Consider the following 26,775-nt stretch of genomic DNA (forward strand, 5'->3'; position numbering starts at 1 on the left):
TATTTTTCAAAAAGTATTCTCCTAATTGTAGCTGAACACTAATCCCAAAAAGCTTCGCGGGCAACCAATTTGGGCTGGCGGGTCACATGTGGCCCGCGGGCCGCTAGTTGGAAACCCCTGATCTAACACTTTCCGTAACCTCAGTATCAGTCTCAGTCTAACCTCAGCTCCGTTTGGGTGGATGAACGCTTTTCTCTGGTCTGGTCATTTTGCACGCTGCCTTCCCTATTCCGATATTCGATTCTGTGTTTAGCTGAATCTCTTTGAGATTTGCTTTCGGTTCTACTTCTGTAGGTTTAATTATAATTATTAATACGGTTTAAATATATATACACAGATATTTGATTGAAATACCTATATATACATAAATTCATCGTTAAAAAAAAAAAAAAAATCTTTCTCCTTTAGATAGGTAAAGTTAGGTGACTCAATTATTGTTTTGGTTGTATATCCACAACAGTCTCATTATAGAGAATTGTCCTTGGATATACACTCCAACAATCTCTGAGATTTGATAGGATCTTATTATTATTTCACTTATGTAGGTAGAGGTAGTTAACTTTCGAGTATTGTCTTGGCTGTTTATCCACAACAATTTTAGAAAATTGTCCTTGGATATACAGTCCAACAAACTCGGAGTTTTGTTAGGTAGGTAGGTTATTATTATTTTTTCACTTGGTTAGGTCATAAGCCTGAGGAAAGTCTACAGTTCCCTGAGCTCCTAGTAAATAAGTACTATACATTTTCTCTAAATTCACTTTTCTCTTTGTGTGATTACTGCATCGACGATTCTTGTTGAATTTATTAACAACCTTGTCGAATAGGTCCTGTTACTGATCCTTGATCAATCAATTCTCGATTCTCATTTCATTTCTTTAAATAGGTATGTAGATTATTTTTTCACTTAGGTAGGTAACTCTCAAGTATTGTCTTGGCTGTATATCCACAACAATATCATCTAAGAGTATTGTCCTTGGATATACAGTCCAACATACTCAGAGGTTAGGTAGGTTATTTTTTCCACTTGCTTAGGTAATAAGAAGTCTGAGGAACGTCTACAGTTCCTTGAGCTACTAGTAAATAATATACATTTATATTATTATTATTATTATTATTATTATTATTATTATTATTATTATTATTATTATTATTATTATTTTCAAGCAAAATTAATTACACATTTTAAATTTTAATGTTTTTTGCTAGGCCACTTTATGGTGGGCCAATTTTTGAGTTTTTGATTATTATTATTATATTATTATTTTATTATTATATTATTATTATTATTATTATTATTATTATTATTATTATTATATTATTATATTATTATTATTATTATTATAATAATTGACTGCATCGATGTTTCTTGTTGAATTGGTCCTGGGACGGGTCCTTGCTGAACCACTTCTAGATTATTATTTTCTTTATTAAAACCTTTTGTTACATTGTTACGACCTGCGATGGAGAGAATTTATTTGATTGATGAGGTTCCTCAAGCCTACCGTCTGATTAAAATCAAAGGTGATGGCGCATGCCTGTTCAATGCTCTATCGACGGCATTGTATGGTACGGACAGGCATGCCTTGCCGATACGCCAAGCCATAGTTCGCCATGTTGTTAGTAATTACGAAAACTATGGTCCTTCTGTGTCACTCCCAGGAATTTTAGGTGAGGAGCCTACTTCTTCACAATACAGCGCCTACATGTGTCAGCCCTATGTGTACGGGGACTTCCTGGAAGTGATAGCTGCTTCCGCTCTCTTTCAGGTGAGGATGATAGTCATCCGGGATGGGCATGTTGAGTGCAATGTTGGGCGTATGGAGTGGCCTCCAATTGTCACTCAGTTTTCAGGTGACCGAGGACAAGGTCATTTTAATTTATTCTGGCCATCTGACACTCTCTTTCACCATCGTGCTCTTCCTTACTCTAATCCTCCTCCTAGACCCTCTCTCGCGCAACTAGCGGATCAATATGTGGTAGAGCACCGTGCTCATTATATTGCCAACGAAGAAGAGGCAGAAGAAGCGAGACGTAGAGGGGAAGAGAGGAGCAAGGAAAAATCCCATGCTTGTCCTGAGTCAGATGTCACTTTCGTAGTTGAGTCCAACTCACAATGGACTACTGTAAAAAAAAGAGGTCGCCCAAGATCTAAAAAGGTTGGGCGACCCAAAGTTTCTGGTAAGACCCGGGCTGAGCAACTTCGCGAAGCCTCCAAGTCTTACCAGAAAACACATCCTGAGACAAACAGGAGAGCGGTCAGCAAATACGGGAAGTCCAATCCTGATGTACATCAGAGGAAAGCTGCCAAATATGCCAAATCTCACCCTGAAGTCAATCAGAGGGCAGTTGCGAAATACACTCAAACTCACCCTGATGTACATCAGAGGGCAGCTGCAAAATATACAAAATCTCACCCTGAAGTAAATCAGAGGGCAGTTGTAAAGTACACTCAAACTCACCCTGGTGTACATCAGAGGAAAGCTGCCAAATATGCCAAATCTCACCCTGAAGTCAATCAGAGGGCAGTTGCGAAATACACTCAAACTCACCCTGATGTACATCAGAGGGCAGCTGCAAAATATACAAAATCTCACCCTGAAGTAAATCAGAGGGCAGTTGTAAAGTACACTCAAACTCACCCTGATGTACATCAGAGGAAAGCTGCCAAATATGCCAAAACTCACCCTGAAGTCAATCAGGGGGCAGTTGCGAGATACACTCAAGCCCACCCTGAAGTACATCGAAAGTCAACTTCTCAGTACAGTGCCACTCATCCAGAGGTTGTAAAGGTGATTCAGGATCGGCATAATTTCACTAAGAAATTTGCCTATTCTAAGCAGCTGTGTACAGTCTCTAAGCTTGCAGCCATATTGAATGATAGGCTGCAGGCTGAGAAGATTGTGAAGTGGGTACTTCAACACCGTAGAGATGTTGTCAAGAAGTATCTGCATGGGCATGAGATTCTTAGAACTAAGCTAACTTCAAGAATTGAGAAATTAGGAGCTCTCACGGGCAACAATACCTTACAGGATAAGTTGACTGCTTTGTTGGGTGACTTACTTCATTGTAAGACTCAAGAGCCTTATTTACCAGGACCAGATAATTTTCAGGTAATTCCTCAACCCAATGTTGCTGGTTCTAAGGGTGATAATGATATCTTCTGGCCTTGTAATCCTGAGGTTTGTCGTCTTGAGGATTCTGTCTTGCAGAAACTTCTTGCTGCTTTCAGTTATTTCCTGCAACTCACTCCCACCAAGTTGTTTTCATCTCTACTAGGGAAAGACGCTTCCTATATGTTACATTTTAAATTCCTAATTGGTTTGAAGCACCACTCTCCTTCTTTGAGAACTATTACCCGACAGTTGTACGGCCTTAATTCCGTCAGCAGAAAAATAAAGTTGATAGATATCTCGCTTGATAATGCTGATTTAGATAAACTGAAAGAACTAGGTGACCCTCAGAATGTAAAAATTGTTAGTTTTGAGGTGGACGAGAGTGATACTGCTGTTGGCGGAGAAGATGACATTGTTGACAAATTTAGGTCTGCTTTCAATGTTTTGTCCAAGCGTAGTCTTGACACTCCGAAAAACGAGTGCATCTCTTGTCGGCGGCTTATGTGTTTGCGTGATGTCACCAGTGTTGAAAAAATGCGGAAACCTCTGAACACTGAAATATGGAATAGACTACAAAAATTTTATAAGTCTAAAGGTATTACACCTAGTTCTTTTATTTGTCATACCTGCATTTTAAAGCTTCGCTCGAATAGTATGCCTAGTAATTGTGTTTTAAATGATCTCTACTATACTCCTGTTCCTGATGAAATTAACAGCCTAAATCAATTTGAAAAAATGTTGATTCAGAGAGCCAAAGCTTTTCAGGTGGTTTCAAGTATGATTCCAGTGGGCAAGAAAAATATTCCCAATCGTCAAACGATTAAAAAAGTGAAAGGAAGAACTTTTCACTTGCCTTTGCCGTTGGAGTCTACATTGAAAAAGCTGCCTAATCCAGAGGATCCTGTTAATAAGGATCAGGAGATCTTCATCCTAGTTCGTAGCTCTCCTACAAAAAGTAAAGTTATGTGGCAGGATCTAGTTGACGTCAATAAAATTTATCGAGCTCTCGCCTACTTGAAAAACCATAATCTCCACTATGCAAACATAGTACTTCCTACTAATCCTGTAAATCTCCTGGATGGATTGGATACAAACATCCAGTATGAAGTGCAGGAGGATCAACCGCAGGATACTGAGAGTAATGAGGGTGAGGAAGCAATGTTGACACAGGTAACAGAGGAGGAACACAGTGATTATGAACAATATACCATTTATCCATTGCATGAGAAAAGAACAAATGCGTCCACCACGGCTCTGTATCAGATGTTAAAAGTAAACGCCGCTCCTTTAGATTCTCGTGATAACAATATCGACGTCAAGTGCTTCCCGGATCTTTTCGTTGAAGGTCAGTTCGGTCAATTCCATCCACGTTCAGTAAAACTCACATCAGCCGATTTCATCAAATCTCTCCTCTCATCCAAAGATCCACGTTTTCGTCTTAATCAACAGTCTCTGTTTTATCTTTTAAATGATGCTAACATGAGACAGCTGAGTGCTGGTGTATTTTACAAGCTAAATGTTACAAATCAGAAAGAAAAACTTACTGCAAAATCTTACCTGGATAAAATCAGCCGAGATGAGTTGGAAGGCGACTTACAAGCTTTATTCAGTCGATTGAGAAACACTGAACAGTTCTGGAAAAAACCGCGCAGCGATGTTGTCTGTATGACGAAGAACTATGGTCCTGCCACATGGTTTTTAACAATCAGCCCGTCCGAATGGATGTGGGATGACGTAGGTCAGTATATCAAGGAGGTCAATGGACCTCATATGGTAAATATGACTACCAGTGAGTTAGCAGCTCTTGACCCTGTCTCTGCTTCTCGTTTTATTGACAATAAGTTCAAGGCCATGCTAGACTTCTTGACTTCTCCTGATGCCCCACTCGGAGAAATTGTTCATTACTTCTGGCGTCGAGAGTATCAGTCCAGAGGATTACAACATTTCCACCTGATGCTTTGGGTGAAAGATGCCCCCATTTTGGAAAAATCGACTGCTGAGGAGGTAGCAGATTTTATTCGCAGATATGTCACTTGTGCAATTCCTTGGAGTTGGAAGGCTTTGACTTCCTGACGACACAAGAGTCGACTTCCTGATAGGACGGTATCCCCTACTTTGTATGAGCGAGTAGTTCATTATCAAACTCACAGGCACAATACCTATTGTCTTCGGAAGAAGAAAACACAACGTGGCTTTGTGTCTGTGTGTCGGTTTGGTTTTCCTCGACCTGTCACTGACACAATTGAAATACGAGGTGTAGTTGAGTCTATTGCTGCTAGGAAGACGTTGACATCTAACAACAGGTTGTATAATATTGTGAGGACACAAGAGTCGACTTTCATTAATGACTACAACCCAGCTGTGCTTCTCGCTTGGAATGGTAACATGGATATTCAGTACGTAGGCGAGAAGACAGCTGTGTTGAATTACTACATTACAAAATATACCACTAAAGGTGAGAAGAGCCACATCCTGGACTCGTTTGATAATATAAATTCTTCAAAGTCCCTGGCCAGTCGACTATTTAATGTTGGTCTTCGTGCTCTCTGTAATCGGGAGTGTGGCTCTCTAGAAGCTAGCGACACTTTATTATCAATTCCACTACATGGTACCGACCCCCAGACTACAATACGATGGTTGGATGTAAACATTCATAGAAATCGTAGGGTGAAGTCGAAAAAAGAAATTTCTAATCTTGATTCTGAGTCAACTGAAATTTACTACGACTCGATCGTTGACACCCACTATCCTCAGAGACCGAAAGAGTTGGAGGACATGCACCTGTACGATTTCGCCAGAATGTATGACATCGTGTCAACTCGTCCTGTATCTCCAACCACTAAATACTTTGAACTATCTCCGTCCAAGTTTCTGAAAAGAAGAGACCGGCCTTACCTCATCAACCATTATCTTTATGACGTTAATAAAATGTCGGAAAATTATTACTTTGCAATATTAATCATGTTTAAACCTTGGAGGAATCTCGCTATATTAAAAGCTGGTCAAACCAGTTACACCGAGGCTTTTTATGCCTTGAAAGACGAAATAAAGGATGGCATTAACTATGGCGATCTTCAGACAGAGTTTGTCAACACTATTGACAAAGCGTTTGAAATGATCGAGTCAAAAATTTCAGAATTTGAGGACAGAGCTAATGACATGGTAGAGAGAGATGACGGTTTAGAAAACCCCCTGGACTTTGACCCCATTGAGGCAAGAAATGCTATGGAAGATTTCCGCCAGGTGAATGATTCAATTACAACTGACGCTTTGGATCAAATGATCAACAATTTAAATTCTGATCAGCAGCGAATTTTTAAATTCGTCACTGGGAAAATTGCTCAGAATACGAACGTTTTGAGACATTTCGTCAGCGGAACCGGAGGCACCGGTAAAAGTTTCTTGATTAACACTATCAAACACTATGTTTCTAAGAACTTGAACAAATCAGTTGCTGTTTCTGCTCCAACAGGTATAGCTGCCTTCAATGTTAATGGCTTAACTGTTCATCGCCTTCTGCAGCTTCCAGTTGAACATGGGCAAACACTCAAGTATAAGCCTTTGTCTGACCAAGTTTTGAAAGTGTTAAGAGCAGATCTTGCCGATGTCATTTTACTATAGACGAAGTCTCAATGATCTCAAACCTAACTCTCTTGTTTATTCATCTTCGCCTAACTGAAATCTTTGATACTAGCGAGCAAGAGGATGGTTGGTTTGGTAGACTTCACTTACTGGTCTTTGGAGATTTACTCCAGCTCCCTCCTGTCAGAGAGAAGCCTGTATATGAAGATATACCATCTGCTCAAGCGTGTAAAATTGTTGGCTCCTTAGGTTCTCCGAACATCTGGAGAACTCTGTTCACTTATGATGAGCCCATCATCAATATGAGACAGCGAGATGATGCTACCTTTGCAGATGTTTTATCGCGTGTTCGTCTAGGCGTTCTGACGAAGAGGGATCAGGATATTCTTTGCCAGCGACTGCTCCCACTAGAATCTGATTCAATTTCTAGCCGTCTGAAAGAAGTTACCAATCACTTGGCATCCCTACCGAGTGACACAGTTTGTCTTCTTCCTACAAGGAACATGTGCGAGCAGCTCAACGGTGCTATGCTCCAGACTCTAGACCAGCCTGAAATTGCTATTGTAGCAATTGACAAGATTGACTGCCCTCGCTTTTTAAATAACAAAGCAAGCGAAGCTATTAGAAGGTATGAAGAGATTGTATTAAAATTGGGTGCTCGCATAATGCTCAGGAGGAATATAGACGTCAGCTTGGGGTTGGTCAATGGGTCTATTGGTACAGTTGAAAAATTCATCCATGATATTGACGATAGGACTAAAGTCCATAAAATTAAGATAAAATTCAGCCATGGATTAGTGTACGATTTGGAAAGAGTGACTACTAAGTTTGAAGTGTTGCCGCGGGCTTATGTCCATAGAGAACAGTTTAGCATTTGTTTGGCTTATGCTATTACTATTCATAAAAGCCAGGGTCTGAGCCTTACGAATGCTTTACTGGACATAGGCTCGGCAATATTTTCTTGTGGTCAGGCCTATGTAGCACTCTCCAGAGTAACATCTTTATCCGGGGTGCACCTTATAAATTTCGACCCCAGCCAAACGAAAGCTCTGGAGAGTGCTATATCTGAATATAGCCGTCTCAGGACTGTCTATCGGCCAGATTTGTCAGCCCTTAAATATTGTAGAAAACGGAAAAGGAAACTTGCGGATAGAGATTGTTTCCTGAGACCTCAAGTAATCGATACACTAATGTGAAAAAAAGGCCCAGTTCCTATCCAAAAATGTCGGCCTATAAAAGTGGAGAGATCAGAAAATTAAGGCCAAGTCTGCATTCCCAATTTTTCGTGTATGCTGAAAATGCTGGATCTCAATTCCTTCAACCTTCTCTCAATTTCAACTTGGCAATGTTTTTCGCTTCTCCATAATAAAAACCTAATACGGTACCTATTATAACATGCAAAAAAAAGGAAAACATTGCGCCAAGTTAGAAATTGAGAGAAGGTTGAAGGATTGAGATCCAGAGCATTTTTCAGCACGACACGAAAAATTGGGAATGCAGACTTTGGCCTTAATTTTTCTGATCTCTCCACTTTTGTAGGCCGACATTTTTGGATAGGAACTTGGCCTTTTTCACATTAGTGTTTTGGGTCGTGTGTGGGGGATCTCATCACTCCTTTTTTCTAAGTGGTGTATTTACACATCATATAGTAGTATACAGATCTCATTATCACCTAGCTATTTGCGAGCTTTTGAAAATTTTCCGTGAGTTGTTGTTGTTGTTGTTGTTGTTGTTGTTGTTGTTGTTGGTGTTGTTGGTGTTGTTAGTGTTGTTGGTGTTGGTGTAATTGTTGTTGGTGAAATATCTTTTTGATACCTAACAAAAACTTTAGTAGTTTTAGTCATTTAAAAAAGCGGTCGAAATACTGTTAACTGTAAAAATACAGGAAAATACCGCTAACCGTTGTTCCGATGTTCATAAAAATTACTACTATTGGGGCGTTTTAGGTATGGTTTTGGGGGGTCTACTCTCATAACTTTTTTCGATATCTCTAACCGTTTTGTGAAAAACCGCCGAAAAGCGGTTAATTCCGCCTCTGGGCGGCGCCCAGTGCAACTTTTGCCGATTTTCAGATTTTTCCTTTATTTACTCATCAAGACTTACCATCCTGCCAAATTTCAAGTTTCTAGGACATTGGGAAGTGAGTGAGTCAGTGAATCAGTGAGTCAGTGAATCAGTCAGTCGTAAAATAAGCGATTTTCGAGCCGTTTTTTCTACCCCTTCCGGTAAAGCTAGAACTTCGGAATTTCGCAGGTATAATAAGGAAGTATAGGTTAACATATGGTCCAAATTTCGTGAGATTACATTGAAAATTGACGGAGTTATGATAGGGGTAAAAATGCGTCGAAATGTTTCGTGTAATATACACACTGGCGTGCTCAGGCCGGAACTTGGCCTGGCGCACTGCCGTGCGCCTAGATTCAGGGCCAACCAGTCGATCAATTATTAAAGAGGAAACGAACCACTAGGAGGACAAAGAAAACACCATTTAAAAAATTACCTAGGAAATGAGGGGATCTGAACTCATCATGTGTAAATACACACTTAGAAAAAAGTAGTGAGATCCCCCACAAAAACACTAATGTGAAAAAAAGGCCAAGTTCCTATCCAAAAATGTCGGCCTATAAAAGAGGTGAGATCATAAAATTATGGCCAAGCATTTTTCCTCTCCTTCAAACTGCATTCCCAGTTTTTCGTGTCAGCTGAAAATCCTGATCCTCAATTTCTTCAACTTCCTCTCAATTTCAACTTGTCTATGTTTTCCCTCCTTTAAACTGCATTCCCAGGTTTTCGTATCTGCTGAAAATGCTGAATCTTAATTCCTTCAATCTTCTCTCAATTTCAACTTGGCTATGTTTTTCCCTAGGGTTTCATGGTGCTTTTAATGATTTCTTTATTTGAGTAGGAAAAACATAGCCAAGTTGAAATTGAGAGAAGATTGAAGGAATTAAGATTCAGCATTTTCAGCAGATACGAAAACCTGGGAATGCAGTTTAAAGGAGGGAAAACATAGACAAGTTGAAATTGAGAGGAAGTTGAAGAAATTGAGGATCAGGATTTTCAGCTGACACGAAAAACTGGGAATGCAGTTTGAAGGAGAGGAAAAATGCTTGGCCATAATTTTATGATCTCACCTCTTTTATAGGCCAACATTTTTGGATAGGAACTTGGCCTTTTTTTCACATTAGTGTTTTTGTGGGTTTAATTTATTGAGAAAAGAACAAGACACGAAAGTCACGAACACATATTTACAGCAGGGTGGTTCAGAACGGAATGGGCCAAGGGAATGGCCGGCTTCTGTTTACAAGCCGTACCAACGAGTAATAAAAATACATGCACCTCTTTGGACCGGGTATAGGCCCTGTTCTCACGAGGCATAATTTAGGCTGTAAGCCTATCAGCTTTACGACAAACAGCTTTAGAATGCATGACGCATTGACTCTTTTTATAACATTTTGTATAACTCTTGGCTATTCTGATCTGTCAATTAATTGTCTTCTCTTTGTGGTTTGTTGGACTACCTAAAGGAGTAAATCAACAAACTACTGACTACTGACTTTGGACGAGCTGAGCCTTGAGCCAGGAGGGTAGAACGCTCACCTCATATCTCATAACTTGTAAGTTTGTTCGATTCCCGCGGATTTTATCCTAAACGGATGGATCGTGAAGATATCGCAAAACTTCCACCAGCAAAAGTAATGCAAAATATTATGAAAAGAGGCATTACTTTTGGGCCACCCTATACAAACAGCCAAATTTACTCACGGAGTTCGCGAGCAGCAAAATCTTTGATTAAATAGAAATATCAATAAAACCACAAGATATGGGAGCAAAAAGAAAAAAAATTGAATTGATGGGTGCTCTTCTACTCTTGAGGCATTTTTGTGATTTAATTGGTAATACTTACCTTTGTGAATAACAAACTCTGCCGCGTTAGGTGGAGGAGATGAGAATCTCTTGCCAATATGTACTAAGGTGTCCTCCACAACGCCAGTTGTTGATGCTTTCAATGGGTCTTTGCCTTCAAAGAAGCCAGACCAAGGTGAATCTAACCAGTCTTTATATTTGATGTGAGTCTCTTTGCGGGCGTTAGTTGCAGCCTCCTCGCAAATTTTCTCGTACTTATCCTTTACATCCTAGAATTTGAGAAACAACCAGTGGCGGCTCGTGCCCAACATTTTTGAGGGTTGTAAGGTTCATGATGACAAAAAGGTATATCAGCTACCTATACTTATAGAGCCTGTACAATATGGAATATGGGTGTATTAAAACATCTAAAAGCGACATTAAAAAATACAGGGTTTCCCAGAATTTAATTTTAAATTTAAAGATTGGAAATAGCTAGATAATAAGAAGATCTGTACTTACTAATGACGTATACATACTTAGAAAAAAGGAGTGATATCCCCTACAAAAACAAATGTGAAAAAAAAGGCCAAGTTCCTATTCAAAATGTCCGCATATAAAAGTGGTGAGATCAGAAAATTAGGGCCAAGTCTGGCCTTAATTTCCCAGTTTTTCGTGTCTACTGAATCGTAATTCCTTCAACCTTCTCTCAATTTCAACTTGGCTTTGTTTTCCCTACTCAAATAACTAAATCTTATATTATAAAATCACTCATTCACATTTCACTCACTGATCGCTCTATCTCCGGAACCACAACACCTAGAAAGCTGAAATTTGGTAGGAATATTCCTTTTATGGTCTAGGTGTGTAATAATAATAACTTAATAAGAAAGGATTTTGCGGAAATCTTCAACTTATTCGGCAATCTTTACAGGCATTTTGGAGACGTTGGTCTAACGAGTACTTACAAACCCTCACCCCTCGCTCCAAATGGAACACCGCAGCTAGAGAGTTGAAAGTAGGAGAAGTTGTATTTGTTCAATCCACTATGAACCAAATGAGCCCATTGAGTTGGCCTATCGGAAGGGTTGAACAACTGATTGCTGGGCAGGACGGTATTGCTCGCGTAGCAAAGGTTCGCGTTTGTAATGGGGTAATGACAAGACCACTTAACAAACTAGTTCCAATGCCTTTGGCCTCCCATGTTGAATAGAGTTTCGATTTCTTAGTTTCATTTCTTATCATGTATTGTGTATGTAGTTTTACCTTCACTGAGTCGTCGCAAGATTTCGTTCCGCGTGTCCCGCGTACCGCGCTCCGGCAGAGCTCCCTCAAAATCGAAGAATTTAGGGTGGGCGGTTATGTTGCGTACACCTCCTTTTTCCTCACCCTATACCTCCCTCCTATTGCCCGCTACAAACGAGAATAATCGACGGAGCACGCCGAACCAACTTTAGTAATAATCCGACCACCAACCAAGTAAGACCCCAGTATCTATTTCACTAATCAAGTTTTACCTCAGTGGCTCCAAAGAAAAGTCCCCAAAATAAGGGCAGCCCTTTACAGTCCTCTGCCCTCCCTAGAGTTACCGTAACATAAATTTGGTCTTCGGGACGAATCGATTTTTTTGAACCGCGCTCTTTCTTTTTCTAGTCATTTTTGGGATTTTTTTTTCTATCTTTTTTTCCGCTTTAAGGGTCGGGGTCTTTATTATAAATCGTTTTGGGTTTTCGGATTAGAGGCTCCTTTTTTGTTTTGTGTTTTTCTGTTGCAAAATCGCTTTTGTGCTTAATCCGCTTTAATTTTACCTCTTACGTAATATTTTTTGTGATAACCGCGTAATATCAGTTTTACTAATTGTGTCGTTTTAACACTAGATACCTACCAACCTACCTATTTGTTCTTTCATCTCTAACTCTTTTGCTTTCTTTTGTTGTCAAACCGCGTTTCTATTTTGCTATTTGCTATTCGTTCGCTAAACCAAACCGCCAAGTTTCTTATTTATTTCGCTAAATCTATCTTTAACTTTTACCTACCTACCTATCGTATTATTCTCTCCTCTTCAATTTTCATACTTTCTTATTCGCTTTAATTTGCTCGTTCCGCGTATTTTTCAGTGAAGAGTAGAATCTGCATGAAAATTTGCTTTTCATGTTCGATTTTATTGATGTTCATATTCGTTGTAACGGTAACTCTAGGGAGGGCACAGGACTGTAAAGGATGCTCTTATTTTGGGGACTTTTCTTTGGAGCATGCAGCTAATAGGGAGCGCGCAGCGCGACCGTATTTTTACTTTCCTTATCCTATAGGAAGGAAATTTTCGATGGTCAGATTTTAGTGCCAAAACACGTTTTGAGGTCCCTAGAGCCTAGATCCAAAGTTTCAGCCATTGGTCCGTGTGTGTGTCTGTCTGTCAACAAAATATCTCGAGAGCTAAAGACTTAAAATTTGGTATGTATCTTTCAAATGTGACAAGGATGCGACACGAAACTTTTGGTTAAGACCGGTGCAACGCTTGGCGGTATTTTGACCGCTTTTTGGCGGGTTTCGACCGCTTTTTGGCGGTTTTCAGCTATATCTACTAAACGGTTAGTTAGAGATATTGTAAATGTTACAACAGAACATCCAAATAAGCACCAATCAATAGGATGAGGAAAGTCGTGTGATGTTCACGCCAGATTTTTTTATTATTTTCTACAAGTTCCATGCCTCGGGATGAACTAGCGAGATTCCGGAGCGAAGCGACGGAATTCAGCTAGTGGGTAAATATTTTCGAACAGCGTAATTCGCTGTCGCAGGCAAAAAACACAAGTAGAAATTAAAAAATGATTTTTTAAACCCGTTAAATAGAAAGAACACATTGTTTTGCAACTGCGCAACAAAAATAATTAAAAAGATCTGGTGTGAACATCACACGACTTTCTATTACATTTACGAAATACGTACCTATTTGAAAAAAAAATTGAAAACTTTTAGAAGTCCCGAGCCTGAGCCGCCCACGGCGGCCAATTTTTGGTCGAAAATTTCCTATCTTAAAATACTCCCCAAGTAATGAGGGATCATTAAAAAGTGTCCAAAAATTGAACTTTTTTTTTTCTTTTTTGAAAAATTTTCGAGAATCGACCGCCTACGGCGGCCAATTTTCGACCAAAAATTTTCTATCTTAAAATACTCCCCGTGTGATAAGGAATCATATAAAGTATGAAAAAAATTGATTTTTTTTTTTCGAAGTTCGAAGCAACATTGACTTTGGTTGATATCTGGATGGGTGACTATCCGATTTTTACCAAATTGTTACAGTCAAGTCCTTGGAACATATCGGTATATCATATCAAATCAAATCAAATCAAATATTTATTTAATGTATATCAATATAGGTTATTGTTTACATACCAAATTTCATCACTTTACGACAAACCGTTCTTGAGATATTTTTTTCACAACCTTTTCAAAATTTTCCACGAAATGAGGGCTAAGCAACAATAATATCTGGATGGGTGATTATCCGATTTTTACCAAATTGTTACAGTCGCGTCCTTGGACCATACCGGGATAGCATACATGATATCTGGATGGGTGACTATCCGATTTTTACCAAATTGTTACAGTCGCGTCCTTGGACCATACCGGGATAGCATACCGTACTTTGGTAATATCTGGATGGGTGATTATCCGATTTTTACCAAATTGTTACAGTCGCGTCCTTGGACCATACCGGGATAGCATACATGATATCTGGATGGGTGACTATCCGATTTTTACCAAATTGTTACAGTCGCGTCCTTGGACCATACCGGGATAGCATACCGTACTTTGGTTAATATCTGGATGGGATTATCCGATTTTTACCAAATTGTTACAGTCGCGTCCTTGGACCATACCGGGGAAATATCTGGATGGGTGATTATCCGATTTTTACCAAATTGTTACAGTCGCGTCCTTGGACCATACCGGGATAGCATACATGATATCTGGATGGGTGACTATCCGATTTTTACCAAATTGTTACAGTCGCGTCCTTGGACCATACCGGGATAGCATACCGATTTCATTTCTCTACGACAAATCGTTCTTGAGATATTTTGTTCACAACTTTCTACTTTTTCCCATTTAAACCTGTAGTGCGTACGTACGTTAAGTACAGACCATGAGACAAACCGGTCTTGAGATATTTTGTATACAACCTTTTCCCATTTAAACCTGTGGTACATACATACGTACAGACCATGGGACAAAAACTACTTTTTTGACATCAGGGGATCCCAAAACGGATATTTCCAACCATTTCCCGATTTTGAAAATTTGGACCGATTGCAATACTTTCAATGGGACCCCAAAACGGATATTTCCACCCATTTCCCGATTTTGAAAATTTGGACCGATTGCAATACTTTCATTACTAGTATAGGTAGCTCACTATACTGTAGTAATAGAAAGTAAAAAAAAAACCACAAAAACAGAAATGTGAAGGCCAAGTTCCTATCCAAAAATGTCGATCTATAAAAGTGGTGAGATCAGAAAATAAAGGCCAAGTCTGCATTCCCAGTTTTTCGTGCCTTATGAATCTTAATTCCTTCAACCTTCTCTCAGTTTCAACTGGCTATGTTTTCTCTTCGGATTTCAGTTTTAATTATTTATTTATTTATATATTTGAAATTCGATTCGGCGTGAAAAATCCCATGGGATCAACTATTCACATGCTTACTTGTTAATGGTTCACAAATAAAAGGGAAATTTGTTGATACAGGGGAGTATCGAACCCGCAACTATTCTACTCTAAGTCGAGAGTGCTAAAAGTAGCACCATTCGATTCCGCGTGAAAAATCACATGGGATCAACTATTCACTTGCTTATTTGGTAAGTAAAGTAGTTCACAAATAAAAGGGAAATTTGTTGACACCGGGGAGTATCGAACCCGCAACTTCTCAACTGTAAGTCAGAGAGTGCTAAAAGTAGCACCATTTGAACATCACACGACTTTCTATTACATGAAACTTCTCAACTGTAAGTCGGACAGTTCTAAAAGTTTCACCATTCGATTCGGGAGTATCGAACCCGCAACTTCTCAACTGTAAGTTAGAGAGTGCTAAAAGTAGCACCATTCGATTCCGCGTGAAAAATGACATACGATTAACTATTCACTTTGCTTATTTGGTAACGGTTCACGAATAAAAGGGAAATTTGTCGACACAGGGAAGTATCGAACCCGCAACTTCTCAACTTATTTGGTAACGGTTCACGAATAAAAGGGAAATTTGTCGACACAGGGAAGTATCACTCTATCCTTGAAGTTACATGTAGAAATCAACAATTTCAACTCTTTCAAATAACTCATGATACTCTGCCCTTCCTTCTGTTTCACATTCAAGAACTTGTAATGTTCAAATAAATCATTCTTCTGAAGTAAGAACACTTCGTCAAACTTCATCAAAACATCTTCTAATTTCCTATCTTCTTCCTTACCTCCTTTCCAGTCTATTGTATTGTATAGCTCTATACCTTCCTCACCCATCAAATGTAACAACATAGATATTTGCGTCTTCTGTTCCTTCTTATTCCCTTCCGATGCATTATTGAGTATTTTAAATCTCTGTTTGAACTTCTTCCAGTGGGTGTCACCTTCGAATTGTATCTCAGGGATCACCTTACCTTCCCTCATAATTTCAAAATTCATTATCAAAAATTCAAAAATTGAAAGTTTTTCCTGACACCATGTTTCATTTTAATAAGAACAAACTGAACTAAATTGAACAACAATAATCTGGCTCGAATCAAGACTACCGAAAGTAGGTATCCATAAGTACATATCTAACACAGGAGGTATAGGATGGGACCTAAAACACTGCCCTGTGGTACACCAATTATCGTTACTGTTAGTGAGTTTTCAAGGACGTCCATCACCCAATTTGTAGGGGACAAAAAAACATGTAGGTTTTTCCGCACAACACGTGCTATAAACCATGTTTACCAGAGTGTTAGACATCTTGTTATGTTCAACATTATGTATTGCTTATTGTATTATGTTTCAGGGTGACAAACATAATACCTGCGCATTATTCCAAGCGTGTTATACAGGATAGTCACAACAAGTAGATAGTTTTTTTTTTTTTTCAATAATTTGTCCAGTTGGACTTCTTTATTATTACAATCTAGATACTTAAATCTAATGAGTAATATACATGTGACCTAAATTGCTAAGTTAAATTATACTTTACTTACGTACAGAACATAAGCAGACACGGCTGTCAGGTGGTTGCCAAACGTGGTACCACTCAGATAAGTTCATGCGGTTTCACCCGCTTTAGTCGTCTGAACAAATCATCAACTCTAAGAAGATGGGTTGCCTCAGGGTTAGGATGATCTTCTAGCCTCTTTTGGTGAGCCGAGGCAAAACGTTTCATACATTCTTTAACAGATTCTACTCCAAGGTCACGGTGTAGGTCATCATTCCTTATGTACCAAGGTGCATTCACTATGCACCTCAGTACCTTATTCTGGAATCGCTCAATCATTAGTCTATTTGAGGGACTGGTACAGCCCCATAGTTGGATGCCATAAGTCCATACTGGTTTTAGCACCTGGTTGTAAAGCAGAAGCTTATTCTCGACTGGTAGTTTAGAATACCTACCAATAAGCCAGTACATTTTACCGAATTTCACATTTAATTGGTCTTTTTTCTTTTTGACGTGTTCTTTCCATTTCAGCTTGGTATCTAAGGTCATTCCTAGATACTTTGCTTGGTTGGAATATGGTATAACAACATTGTTGAGATAAATTGGCATGTAGGGTAGATTTCTGTATGTGAAATCAACATGTACCGATTTGCTCTCATTTAACTTGATCCTCCATTTTGCAGTCCATCTTTGAAATTTGGAGAGGGTTTGATTTAATTCAGCTGAAGTTTCTTGGGTGTGATCTCCGACTGTTAAGAAAGCTGTATCATCAGCAAAAGTAGCAGTCGTATTCTTTTCATCTTCTGGCATGTCACTAGTGTACAGGATGTTTCATTTTAATAAGAACAAACTGAACTTTATTGAACAACAATAATCTGGCTCAAATCAAGACTACCGAAAGTAGGTATCCATAAGTACATATCTAACATCCTTCCCACTTAAGTCCATTTGGGCCATACGATGTAACTTTCTTCTTTCTTCCTTTGGTTCTGGAACTTTCTTCCTTTGGTTCTGGAAACAATTTCTCGCATAGTGACCTTTCTTCTTACATACATACAGTGTCAGACCCATTTGCTCCAAAGAAAAGTCCCCAAAATAAGGGCATCCTTTACAGTCCTGTGCCCTCCCTAGAGTTACCGTTACATAAATTTGGTCTTCGGGACGAATCGATTTTTTGAACCGCGCTCTTTCTTTTCCTAGTCATTTTTGGGATTTTTTTTCTCTCTTTTTTTCCGCTTTAAGGGTCGGGGTCTTTATTGTAAATCGTTTTGGATTTTCGGATTAGAGGCTCCTTTTGGTTGTGTGTTTTTCTGTTGCAAAATCGCTTTTGTGTTTAATCCGCTTTAATTACCTCTTACCTACGTAATATTTTTTGTGATAACCGCGTAATATCAGTTTTACTAATTGTGTCGTTTTAACACTAGATACCTACCAACCTACCTATTTGTTCTTTCATCTCTAACTCTTTTGCTTTCTTTTGTTGTCAAACCGCGTTTCTATTTTGCTATTTGCTATTCGTTCGCTAAACCAAACCGCCAAGTTTCTTATTTATTTCGCTAAATCTATCTTGGCGTTGGCGTTGTTCTTGTTGTTGTTTATCATTTTTGTCAGTAGATGTCAACATCTACTACTATATCATTTTTGATAGGTATGTAGGTACTTAACTAAGTCTTTAATCATCAGCAAAATAGCGGTCGAAATGTCGAAAAATACGGTAAAACACCGCTAATCGTTGTCCTGATGTTAATAAAAACTGATATTTGGAGGGTTTAGGTATGGTTTTGGGGAGGTCTACTCTCATAATTCGATATCTCCAACCGTTTGGTGAAAACCGCCAAAAAGCGGTTATTTCCGCCTGTGTGCGGCGCCCAGTGCAACTTTGCCGAATTTCAGATTTTTTCCTTTACTTACTCATCAAGACCTACCATCCTGCCAAATTTCAAGTTTCTACTACATCGGGAAGTGCCTCAACATTTTGATGAGTGAGTGAGTGAGTGAGTGAATGAGTAAAAAAAAATGCGATTTTTGCGCCTCTATATCTCCGGAACTACTTGGTATTAAGAGCTCAAATTTTCAAGGTATGTTTATATACCTTACCTAAATATGTGCTTCAGAGGAAACTGATCTATGAAGGTGGGGAAAACCTGCCGAATCGGTTCGTGTAAAGATACACAGGCGTGCTTACTGGAACTTGGCCTGGCGCACTGCCGTGCGCTCAGATCGTTTATTTTTCAAGTTATGAACAGAGAAAACAGTGAAATATCCGTCTTTTATGTTATCGCCACAAGGTCACGGTGTAGGTCATCATTCCTTATGTACCAAGGTGCATCCACTATGCACCTCAGTACCTTATTCTGGAATCGCTCAATCATTAGTCTATTTGAGGGACTGGTACAGCCCCATAGTTGGATGCCATAAGTCCATACTGGTTTTAGCACCTGGTTGTAAAGCAGAAGCTTATTCTCGACTGGTAGTTTAGAATACCTACCAATAAGCCAGTACATTTTACCGAATTTCACATTTAATTGGTCTTTTTTCTTTTTGACGTGTTCTTTCCATTTCAGCTTGGTATCTAAGGTCATTCCTAGATACTTTGCTTGGTTGGAATATGGTATAACAACATTGTTGAGATAAATTGGCATGTAGGGTAGATTTCTGTATGTGAAATCAACATGTACCGATTTGCTCTCATTTAACTTGATCCTCCATTTTGCAGTCCATCTTTGAAATTTGGAGAGGGTTTGATTTAATTCAGCTGAAGTTTCTTGGGTGTGATCTCCGACTGTTAAGAAAGCTGTATCATCAGCAAAAGTAGCAGTCGTATTCTTTTCATCTTCTGGCATGTCACTAGTGTACAGGAGGTATAGGATGGGACCTAAAACACTGCCCTGTGGTACACCAGCATTGACACTCTTAAGCTCAGAATAGCTGTCTTCTTGCTTAATTCTAAAAAACCTCTCTAGGAGGTAAGATTCCAGAATTCTTGCAAGATTACCAGGCAACATTTTCTTTAGTTTGAAGTTAAGACCCTCGTGCCATACTTTGTCAAATGCTTGGGATACATCTAAGAATATGGCGGAGCAGACTTTTTTACCTTCAATAGCTTTTTCAATTAAGCTGGTAAGTCTATGAACTTGTTCTATGCAATTGTGCTGAGACCGGAAACCAAATTGATGATTTGGAATTAGTTCCTTATCGTTTATTATCACTAGTAAACGTTTATGAAGAATTTTTTCGAATAGTTTAGATAAGACCGGTAACAAAGAGATAGGTCTGTAGGATGTAAGTTCATTTACTGGTTTCCCAGGTTTGGGTATCATTACCACTTCAGCTATTTTCCATATTTGGGGTACGTATGTAAGTTTGAAAGCAGCATTAATAATTTGGGTGATTTTAACTACTGCAATGCGAGGTAACTGCTTGAGAACTAGGCCCGTTATGAGATCATACCCAGGGGCCTTTGATGGATTAATTTCTTTTTTGATTGTGCGCTGTACCTCCCTAATGGTGCTCGTCGTGGCTTAGCCGCCAAAATATTCAGTGACAACGGTACAAACTTTGTAGGAGCCGCACGTCATCTCAAAGAAGTCTATCAACTGCTTCGTCAGTCGAAAGAAAGTATTTCGGATTACTTAGGTCAACGTGAAATCCGATGGTACTTTAATCCGCCTAATGCTCCGAACTTTTCCGGACTAGTAGAACGTGCTGTTCAGAGTTGTAAACATCACATTAAACGCGTTATAGGAGAGCAATCCTTGACATATGAAGAATTTTCTACATTGATGTGCCGCATCGAAGCAGTATTAAACTCGAGACCTCTGTGTGGACTTCCTACTTCTGACCCACATGATGGAAATGATTATCTCACCCCTGCTCATTTTCTAGTTGGCTCTACATTGCTGTCTGTTCCTGAGGAAGACATAACGTCTCAACGTATGAACCGTCTAAACCGCTGGCAACTTATTCGGCAATCTTTACAGGCATTTTGGAGACGTTGGTCTAACGAGTACTTACAAACCCTCACCCCTCGCTCCAAATGGAACACCGCAGCTAGAGAGTTGAAAGTAGGAGAAGTTGTATTTGTTCAATCCACTATGAACCAAATGAGCCCAGAGTAAAGGGACTTATCAGTCCTATGCGAGCAGTATAAATAAGCACTATTATTATTATATAGGTAGGTACCTACATAGATGATCTTCTAGCCTCTTTTGGTGAGCCGAGGCAAAACGTTTCATACATTCTTTAACAGATTCTACTCCAAGGTCACGGTGTAGGTCATCATTCCTTATGTACCAAGGTGCATTCACTATGCACCTCAGTACCTTATTCTGGAATCGCTCAATCATTAGTCTATTTGAGGGACTGGTACAGCCCCATAGTTGGATGCCATAAGTCCATACTGGTTTTAGCACCTGGTTGTAAAGCAGAAGCTTATTCTCGACTGGTAGTTTAGAATACCTACCAATAAGCCAGTACATTTTACCGAATTTCACATTTAATTGGTCTTTTTTCTTTTTGACGTGTTCTTTCCATTTCAGCTTGGTATCTAAGGTCATTCCTAGATACTTTGCTTGGTTGGAATATGGTATAACAACATTGTTGAGATAAATTGGCATGTAGGGTAGATTTCTGTATGTGAAATCAACATGTACCGATTTGCTCTCATTTAACTTGATCCTCCATTTTGCAGTCCATCTTTGAAATTTGGAGAGGGTTTGATTTAATTCAGCTGAAGTTTCTTGGGTGTGATCTCCGACTGTTAAGAAAGCTGTATCATCAGCAAAAGTAGCAGTCGTATTCTTTTCATCTTCTGGCATGTCACTAGTGTACAGGAGGTATAGGATGGGACCTAAAACACTGCCCTGTGGTACACCAGCATTGACACTCTTAAGCTCAGAATAGCTGTCTTCTTGCTTAATTCTAAAAAACCTCTCTAGGAGGTAAGATTCCAGAATTTTTGCAAGATTACCAGGCAACATTTTCTTTAGTTTGAAGTTAAGACCCTCGTGCCATACTTTGTCAAATGCTTGGGATACATCTAAGAATATGGCGGAGCAGACTTTTTTACCTTCAATAGCTTTTTCAATTAAGCTGGTAAGTCTATGAACTTGTTCTATGCAATTGTGCTGAGACCGGAAACCAAATTGATGATTTGTAATTAGTTCCTTATCGTTTATTATCACTAGTAAACGTTTATGTAGAATTTTTTCGAATAGTTTAGATAAGACCGGTAATAAAGAGATAGGTCTGTAGGATGTAAGTTCATTTACTGGTTTCCCAGGTTTGGGTATCATTATCACTTCAGCTATTTTCCATATTTGGGGTACGTATGTAAGTTTGAAAGCAGCATTAATAATTTGGGTGATTTTAACTACTGCAATGCGAGGTAACTGCTTGAGAACTAGGCCCGTTATGAGATCATACCCAGGGGCCTTTGATGGATTAATTTCTTTTTTGATTGTGCGCTGTACCTCCCTAATGGTAGTGCACGGTATACTGTATTCAACATCAGAATATGACAAGTTTTCAAGGTTTTCTGTGTCTTCCGATGGTTCATTGCTAGTAAAAATATTTGCTAGATGTTTAGCAAACGCATCAGATTTAGACTTGTTGTCTCTAACCCAAGTACCGTCACTGCATAGTAGTGGCGGCGCTTGTAGGATGGGTCTTTTTATAGATTTTGTGGCTTTCCATAAACTGTAATCAGTTTGTTGATTAGGAGTAAGCTCACTAAGATAATTAGCAAATGAATCTCTTTTGACCTTTTGAATTTCAGCCTTAAGCTTTCCAACAAGGCGATTCAAAATCGTCTTGTCAGAGGGAGCACGAGAGCGTTGCCATCGCTTTCGGGCTTTTCTCTTCTCTTTCACCAAGGCAGTAATTGAGACTAAGATACATTTTTTTTTTTTTTACAAATCAATTGAGCCTTTGTCAGCTTGAAACTAAGATACAATTATTTTACAAATCAATTGAGCCTTTTTCATTTGAACAAATTGTATTTGGAAATAAAACAGTCCAAGATTCTTTTGTTAACTACAAATAACACTTGTGTTTCCATGTTTATTTCTTTCCTCTGGGACCTATATTTTGAAAAACCTGTAAAAACAGGTTTAAAAAAAAATGAGGATTCTTGAAGCGCACCCATCATTAATCGATGTATTTACATATATTGAACCAAATATAACCATTTATTTTTATTTATTGTAAAAATTCGACTCGAGACAAAAATACCCCTAGAAATACGCTATTTGAAAATATTTACCCAAATACATAATTAAACGGGAAATTCGAAGGAAAAACATAGCCAAGTTGAAATTGAGAGAAGGTTGAAGGAATGGAGATTCAGCATTTTCATTAGCACGAAAAACATGCAGACTTGGCCTTAATTTTCTGATCTCACCACTTTTATAGGCCGACATTTTTGGATAGGAACTTGGCCTTTTTTTCACATTTTGTGGGGTTATACCTAAATATCAAAATCAGTTTTCATAGCAAATGGCTTTCTAGTGACCCAAGAGACCCAAAAAACAAAACCCCGACCCAAAGTTGTGACTTTCGTTAGAAATGAATATTATAGCTCACCCCTAAAGGGGATTAAGCTAAAAATTGAACACTGAACAGAAGTTTGAGTAAAACCCAAAAATATGTAGGAGCGTTCCGCCAATTTTGTCACCCAGTAAGCTTACCTTGACCTCTTCTGGTGTGCATACACCTTCACTGATGAGTTTTTCTGCATATTTATCAAGACAAGGTTTCGTATTCCTGATAATCTTGTACATGAGTGGTTGAGTAAACATGGGCTCGTCAATTTCGTTGTGACCATTACGTCTGTAGCTGACCTAGGTAAGGAATTGTAAAATCATAATAGTAATAAGTAATACCAGTAATCATAATAGTATTATATTACTTACCGTTATATTTTTTGGGTACTTAATTGTTGACTTTCTTCCGACTCGAGTTTCGCCTACTCTGAGTAGACACCTCTCTCGCGATTTTTGGTCTCATGATGGGAATCTGAGTAGGTATTCTCGAAAGCTCACCATATTTTCTTCGTTGAATGTCGAATCTCAATATTGTCTTTTTAATTTTCATTTTTTCATCGCCGATAGTAAAATAAAATCCCCCTCCCCTTAAAAAAAGCCCCGCCAAGTCATTACCCCCAAAAGAAATCAAGTGCCCAAAATATAAACAAAACTGAATATCACCTCACCCCAAAAAAGTTTTGAAATCAATTTTGTACCCCGCCTTTTATTCACTTCATAATTTGTGTGCTCCTCCTTTACGTAGTAGGTTACGTACCTACCTTTTTTTTTTGGGAGGAAACCAGTTCGGTCCCAAAACCTTTTTTGCTACCAATTGGGTCCCGAATTTGCGAAGGTCAGTGGGTCCCGGGTTTGAGAGGGTCCAAGTACTAATTGGATTCCACACCTAGATAAATTGATACCTGTTTTTTTTTTTTTTTTTTTTTTTATCAAAATACACCACAAGCACAATGTTCATAGAGCTGATTTTTATGAATTTATATGTGTATTGAAATGACAAGACGAGTGGTAAGGTTTCGAACAGGAAAAAGCTATGTGAGAAAGAGAACATTTTATATTGAGTCGAAAAATGCAATTGAAAAACTGGACAGACTGAACTGGGAAAAATCTAACAATATCGATAGAAGTATTGAATTGGTTGTCATGGATACAACAATCTCCCCTCCTAATATGGAACCACACATGTCACATGAGCTCTAATGCATGACATAATCTCCATATCGCACTGGAGGGCGGCGATTCCGTACAGGACGACCAGATGCAGGCGGTGTATCATGAGCGGCAGGTAACTCGACTACAGCTGGAGGATCTGGTTGTCTAACAGATGATTGTGGAGGGGGAACAGGTAACTCCAACTGTGGAATACGAGGTACATTGAACAACTGAGGTGGTTTGAATGTAACAGTTTTCTTCTTCGGCACTAGAGTAGGACGTAGCTGGTTGATATGACGTTTTATTGTCCTTCCAGTGTCAAGCAATACCAAGTAATGGCGAGTACCTAGACATTTGGTTACAGTACCGAATTCCCATGTGTACTTATTATGGAGAAAAAGTCTCACTTGGACTCTCTCCCCCTCTTGTAATGAACGGATGGGTTTTGAATAGTCACTGGTAGGTTGAGGTCGGTAAGGAAATACTGCATCAAGTCGAATTCGTACATTCCTCTTCAAATATAACTCGGCAGGAGTTTTACCACACGCTAGTGGCGTAGCTCGATATCGAAGTAGAATTTCTTGAAGTTTGATGTGTAGAGGTTTCGAGTCTTGAGCCATTTATCACTCACAAGAACAACAGGATAACCGTGACTGGAGAAAATATTTTCAAGTAATTCTATCGTACTTGAACTGGTAGGTGCGTTTTTTATCATTCGCACTTCGATCCATTTTGATTTGGCATCGACGCAAACTAGAAAATATGCGTTTTGAAATGGTCCCGCGTAATCTACGTGAACTCTTTCCCAATTTTCTTGAGGGCAATCCCAAGGGTGAACCGTAACTTTAGGCGGATTAGTTTTTATCTTCGCACAAGCTTCGCAACTTCTGACCAATCGCTCGATATCGCGATCAATATTCGGCCAATAGACGTAACGTCTTGAAAGCTGTTTCATTTCGCACAAGCTTCGCAACTTCTGACCAATCGCTCGATATCGCGATCAATATTCGGCCAGTAGACGTAACGTCTTGAAAGCTGTTTCATCTTTGTCACGCCTAGGTGAGTTTCGTGTAACTCAGCCAGAATTTGGGATCGTAAAGCGGTAGGTATCACGACGCGATCTTTTCGAAATAAGATACCATCGACTAGTGTATAGTCAGTCTCGTTTGAATTGTTTTTCATTGAACGAATAATTTGACGTAATTCAGTGTCGTTCTCAGTCTCTAACTTTATTACCTGAGATGTAATTTTATTACTTGAAATTTGAAGAATAACTTCGCCGTAGAGCTGATTAACTTCCTCTCCAATTGATTGTTCAGGTGAAGACGTGTGAGTCGAAATCGGGGCGCGTGACAGACAATCTACATTCTGATTATCTTTCCCCTTCTTGAACTGAACGGAGTAGTTGAATCCTGATAAGAAAGACGCGTAGCGGAGGAGTCGAGCTGAAGTCATCTGTGGAAGAGATTTATTCGGATGAAATATTCGTGTCAAAGGTTGGTTGTCAGTGACGAGCGTAAAATGTTTACCAAACAGATAATTATAGAAGTGTGTTACGCCAAATACAATAGCAAGCGCTTCTCGATCAAGCTGGCTATAATTCTGTTCAGAAGACGTAAGAGATCGTGAGGCGTAAGCTATAGGATGTTCGATATTGTTGACAACATGACTAAGCACACTGGCTATTCCATATGGTGATGCATCTGTAGTCAAAGTAAGAGGTAAGTGAGGGTCGAACGGAACAAGTACTTTGTCACTGCACATGATGGACTTGAGTTGAAGGAATGCTGCTTCGCATTGTGATGTCCAGAACCAACGTTTGTTCTTCCTCAGTAGACAGCGTAATGGATATGAAATAGAAGAAAAGTCAGGTATGAATTTCGAGTAATAGGTAACTAGACCTAGAAATCTTCGTACTTCGTCAGAGTTTGACGGTCGAGGCATGTTTTGAATTGCTCGCACTTTTTCAGGCGATTTGCTAATCTTGTTATGTTCGATTACATAACCAAGGTAGTCGATTTTTTCGAGAAAAAATGAACATTTTGATTTGTTCACATGTAGATCATAATCTGATAGTCTTTGTAAGCAGGCAAATAGATTAGCTGTACATTCTTCTATTGTTTTACCGTGTACTACAATGTCATAGAAATAGGCGTCGACTTTATTTAAGCCTCTGAGAATTTGAGATAAAATCCTATTGAATTCGGAAGGTGCAACTTTGATACCGAAACTTAATCGATGCATGAGGTATGTCCCTCTGTGTGTTTGAATGGCTTGAATTTTCGCGCTTTCCTCGTCTACTTTGAGGTGTAGGTAAGCTTTGTACAAGTCGAGCTTACAGAAATATTTTGAATCTCGCAAGCTATG

The 26,775-nt window shown here is 39.0% G+C and overlaps 2 protein-coding genes and 1 long non-coding RNA gene across 3 annotated transcripts in view; 2 read left to right on the forward strand and 1 right to left on the reverse strand.

The window, feature by feature from the left end:
- The window catches only part of LOC103519217 (2-oxoglutarate dehydrogenase, mitochondrial-like), a 43,913-nt gene that overhangs the window by 7,145 nt on the left and 9,993 nt on the right, over positions 1 to 26,775 (reverse strand). The window contains exons 2-3 of the mRNA XM_017448109.2: positions 23,401 to 23,553; positions 10,603 to 10,831 (exon numbers count right to left, since the gene is read on the reverse strand). Of these exons, the coding sequence (XP_017303598.1) occupies positions 10,603 to 10,831; positions 23,401 to 23,553 (382 nt within the window). The remainder of the gene's footprint in view (positions 1 to 10,602; positions 10,832 to 23,400; positions 23,554 to 26,775) is intronic.
- LOC113471554 lies at positions 1,362 to 5,218 on the forward strand. Its single transcript, XM_026830795.1, has 2 exons — positions 1,362 to 2,289; positions 2,470 to 5,218. Exons 1-2 carry the CDS (start codon positions 1,461 to 1,463, stop codon positions 5,184 to 5,186), a joined length of 3,546 nt encoding a protein of 1,181 aa, XP_026686596.1. The 5' UTR covers positions 1,362 to 1,460; the 3' UTR covers positions 5,187 to 5,218.
- LOC113471555 lies at positions 16,906 to 19,674 on the forward strand. Its single transcript, XR_003394203.1, has 2 exons — positions 16,906 to 16,969; positions 19,003 to 19,674. It is a non-coding gene; the product is annotated as an uncharacterized LOC113471555 (long non-coding RNA).

This window comes from Diaphorina citri, unplaced genomic scaffold, assembly GCF_000475195.1.
Source record: "Diaphorina citri unplaced genomic scaffold, Diaci psyllid genome assembly version 1.1 scaffold2611, whole genome shotgun sequence".
Taxonomy (NCBI): domain Eukaryota; kingdom Metazoa; phylum Arthropoda; class Insecta; order Hemiptera; family Psyllidae; genus Diaphorina; species Diaphorina citri.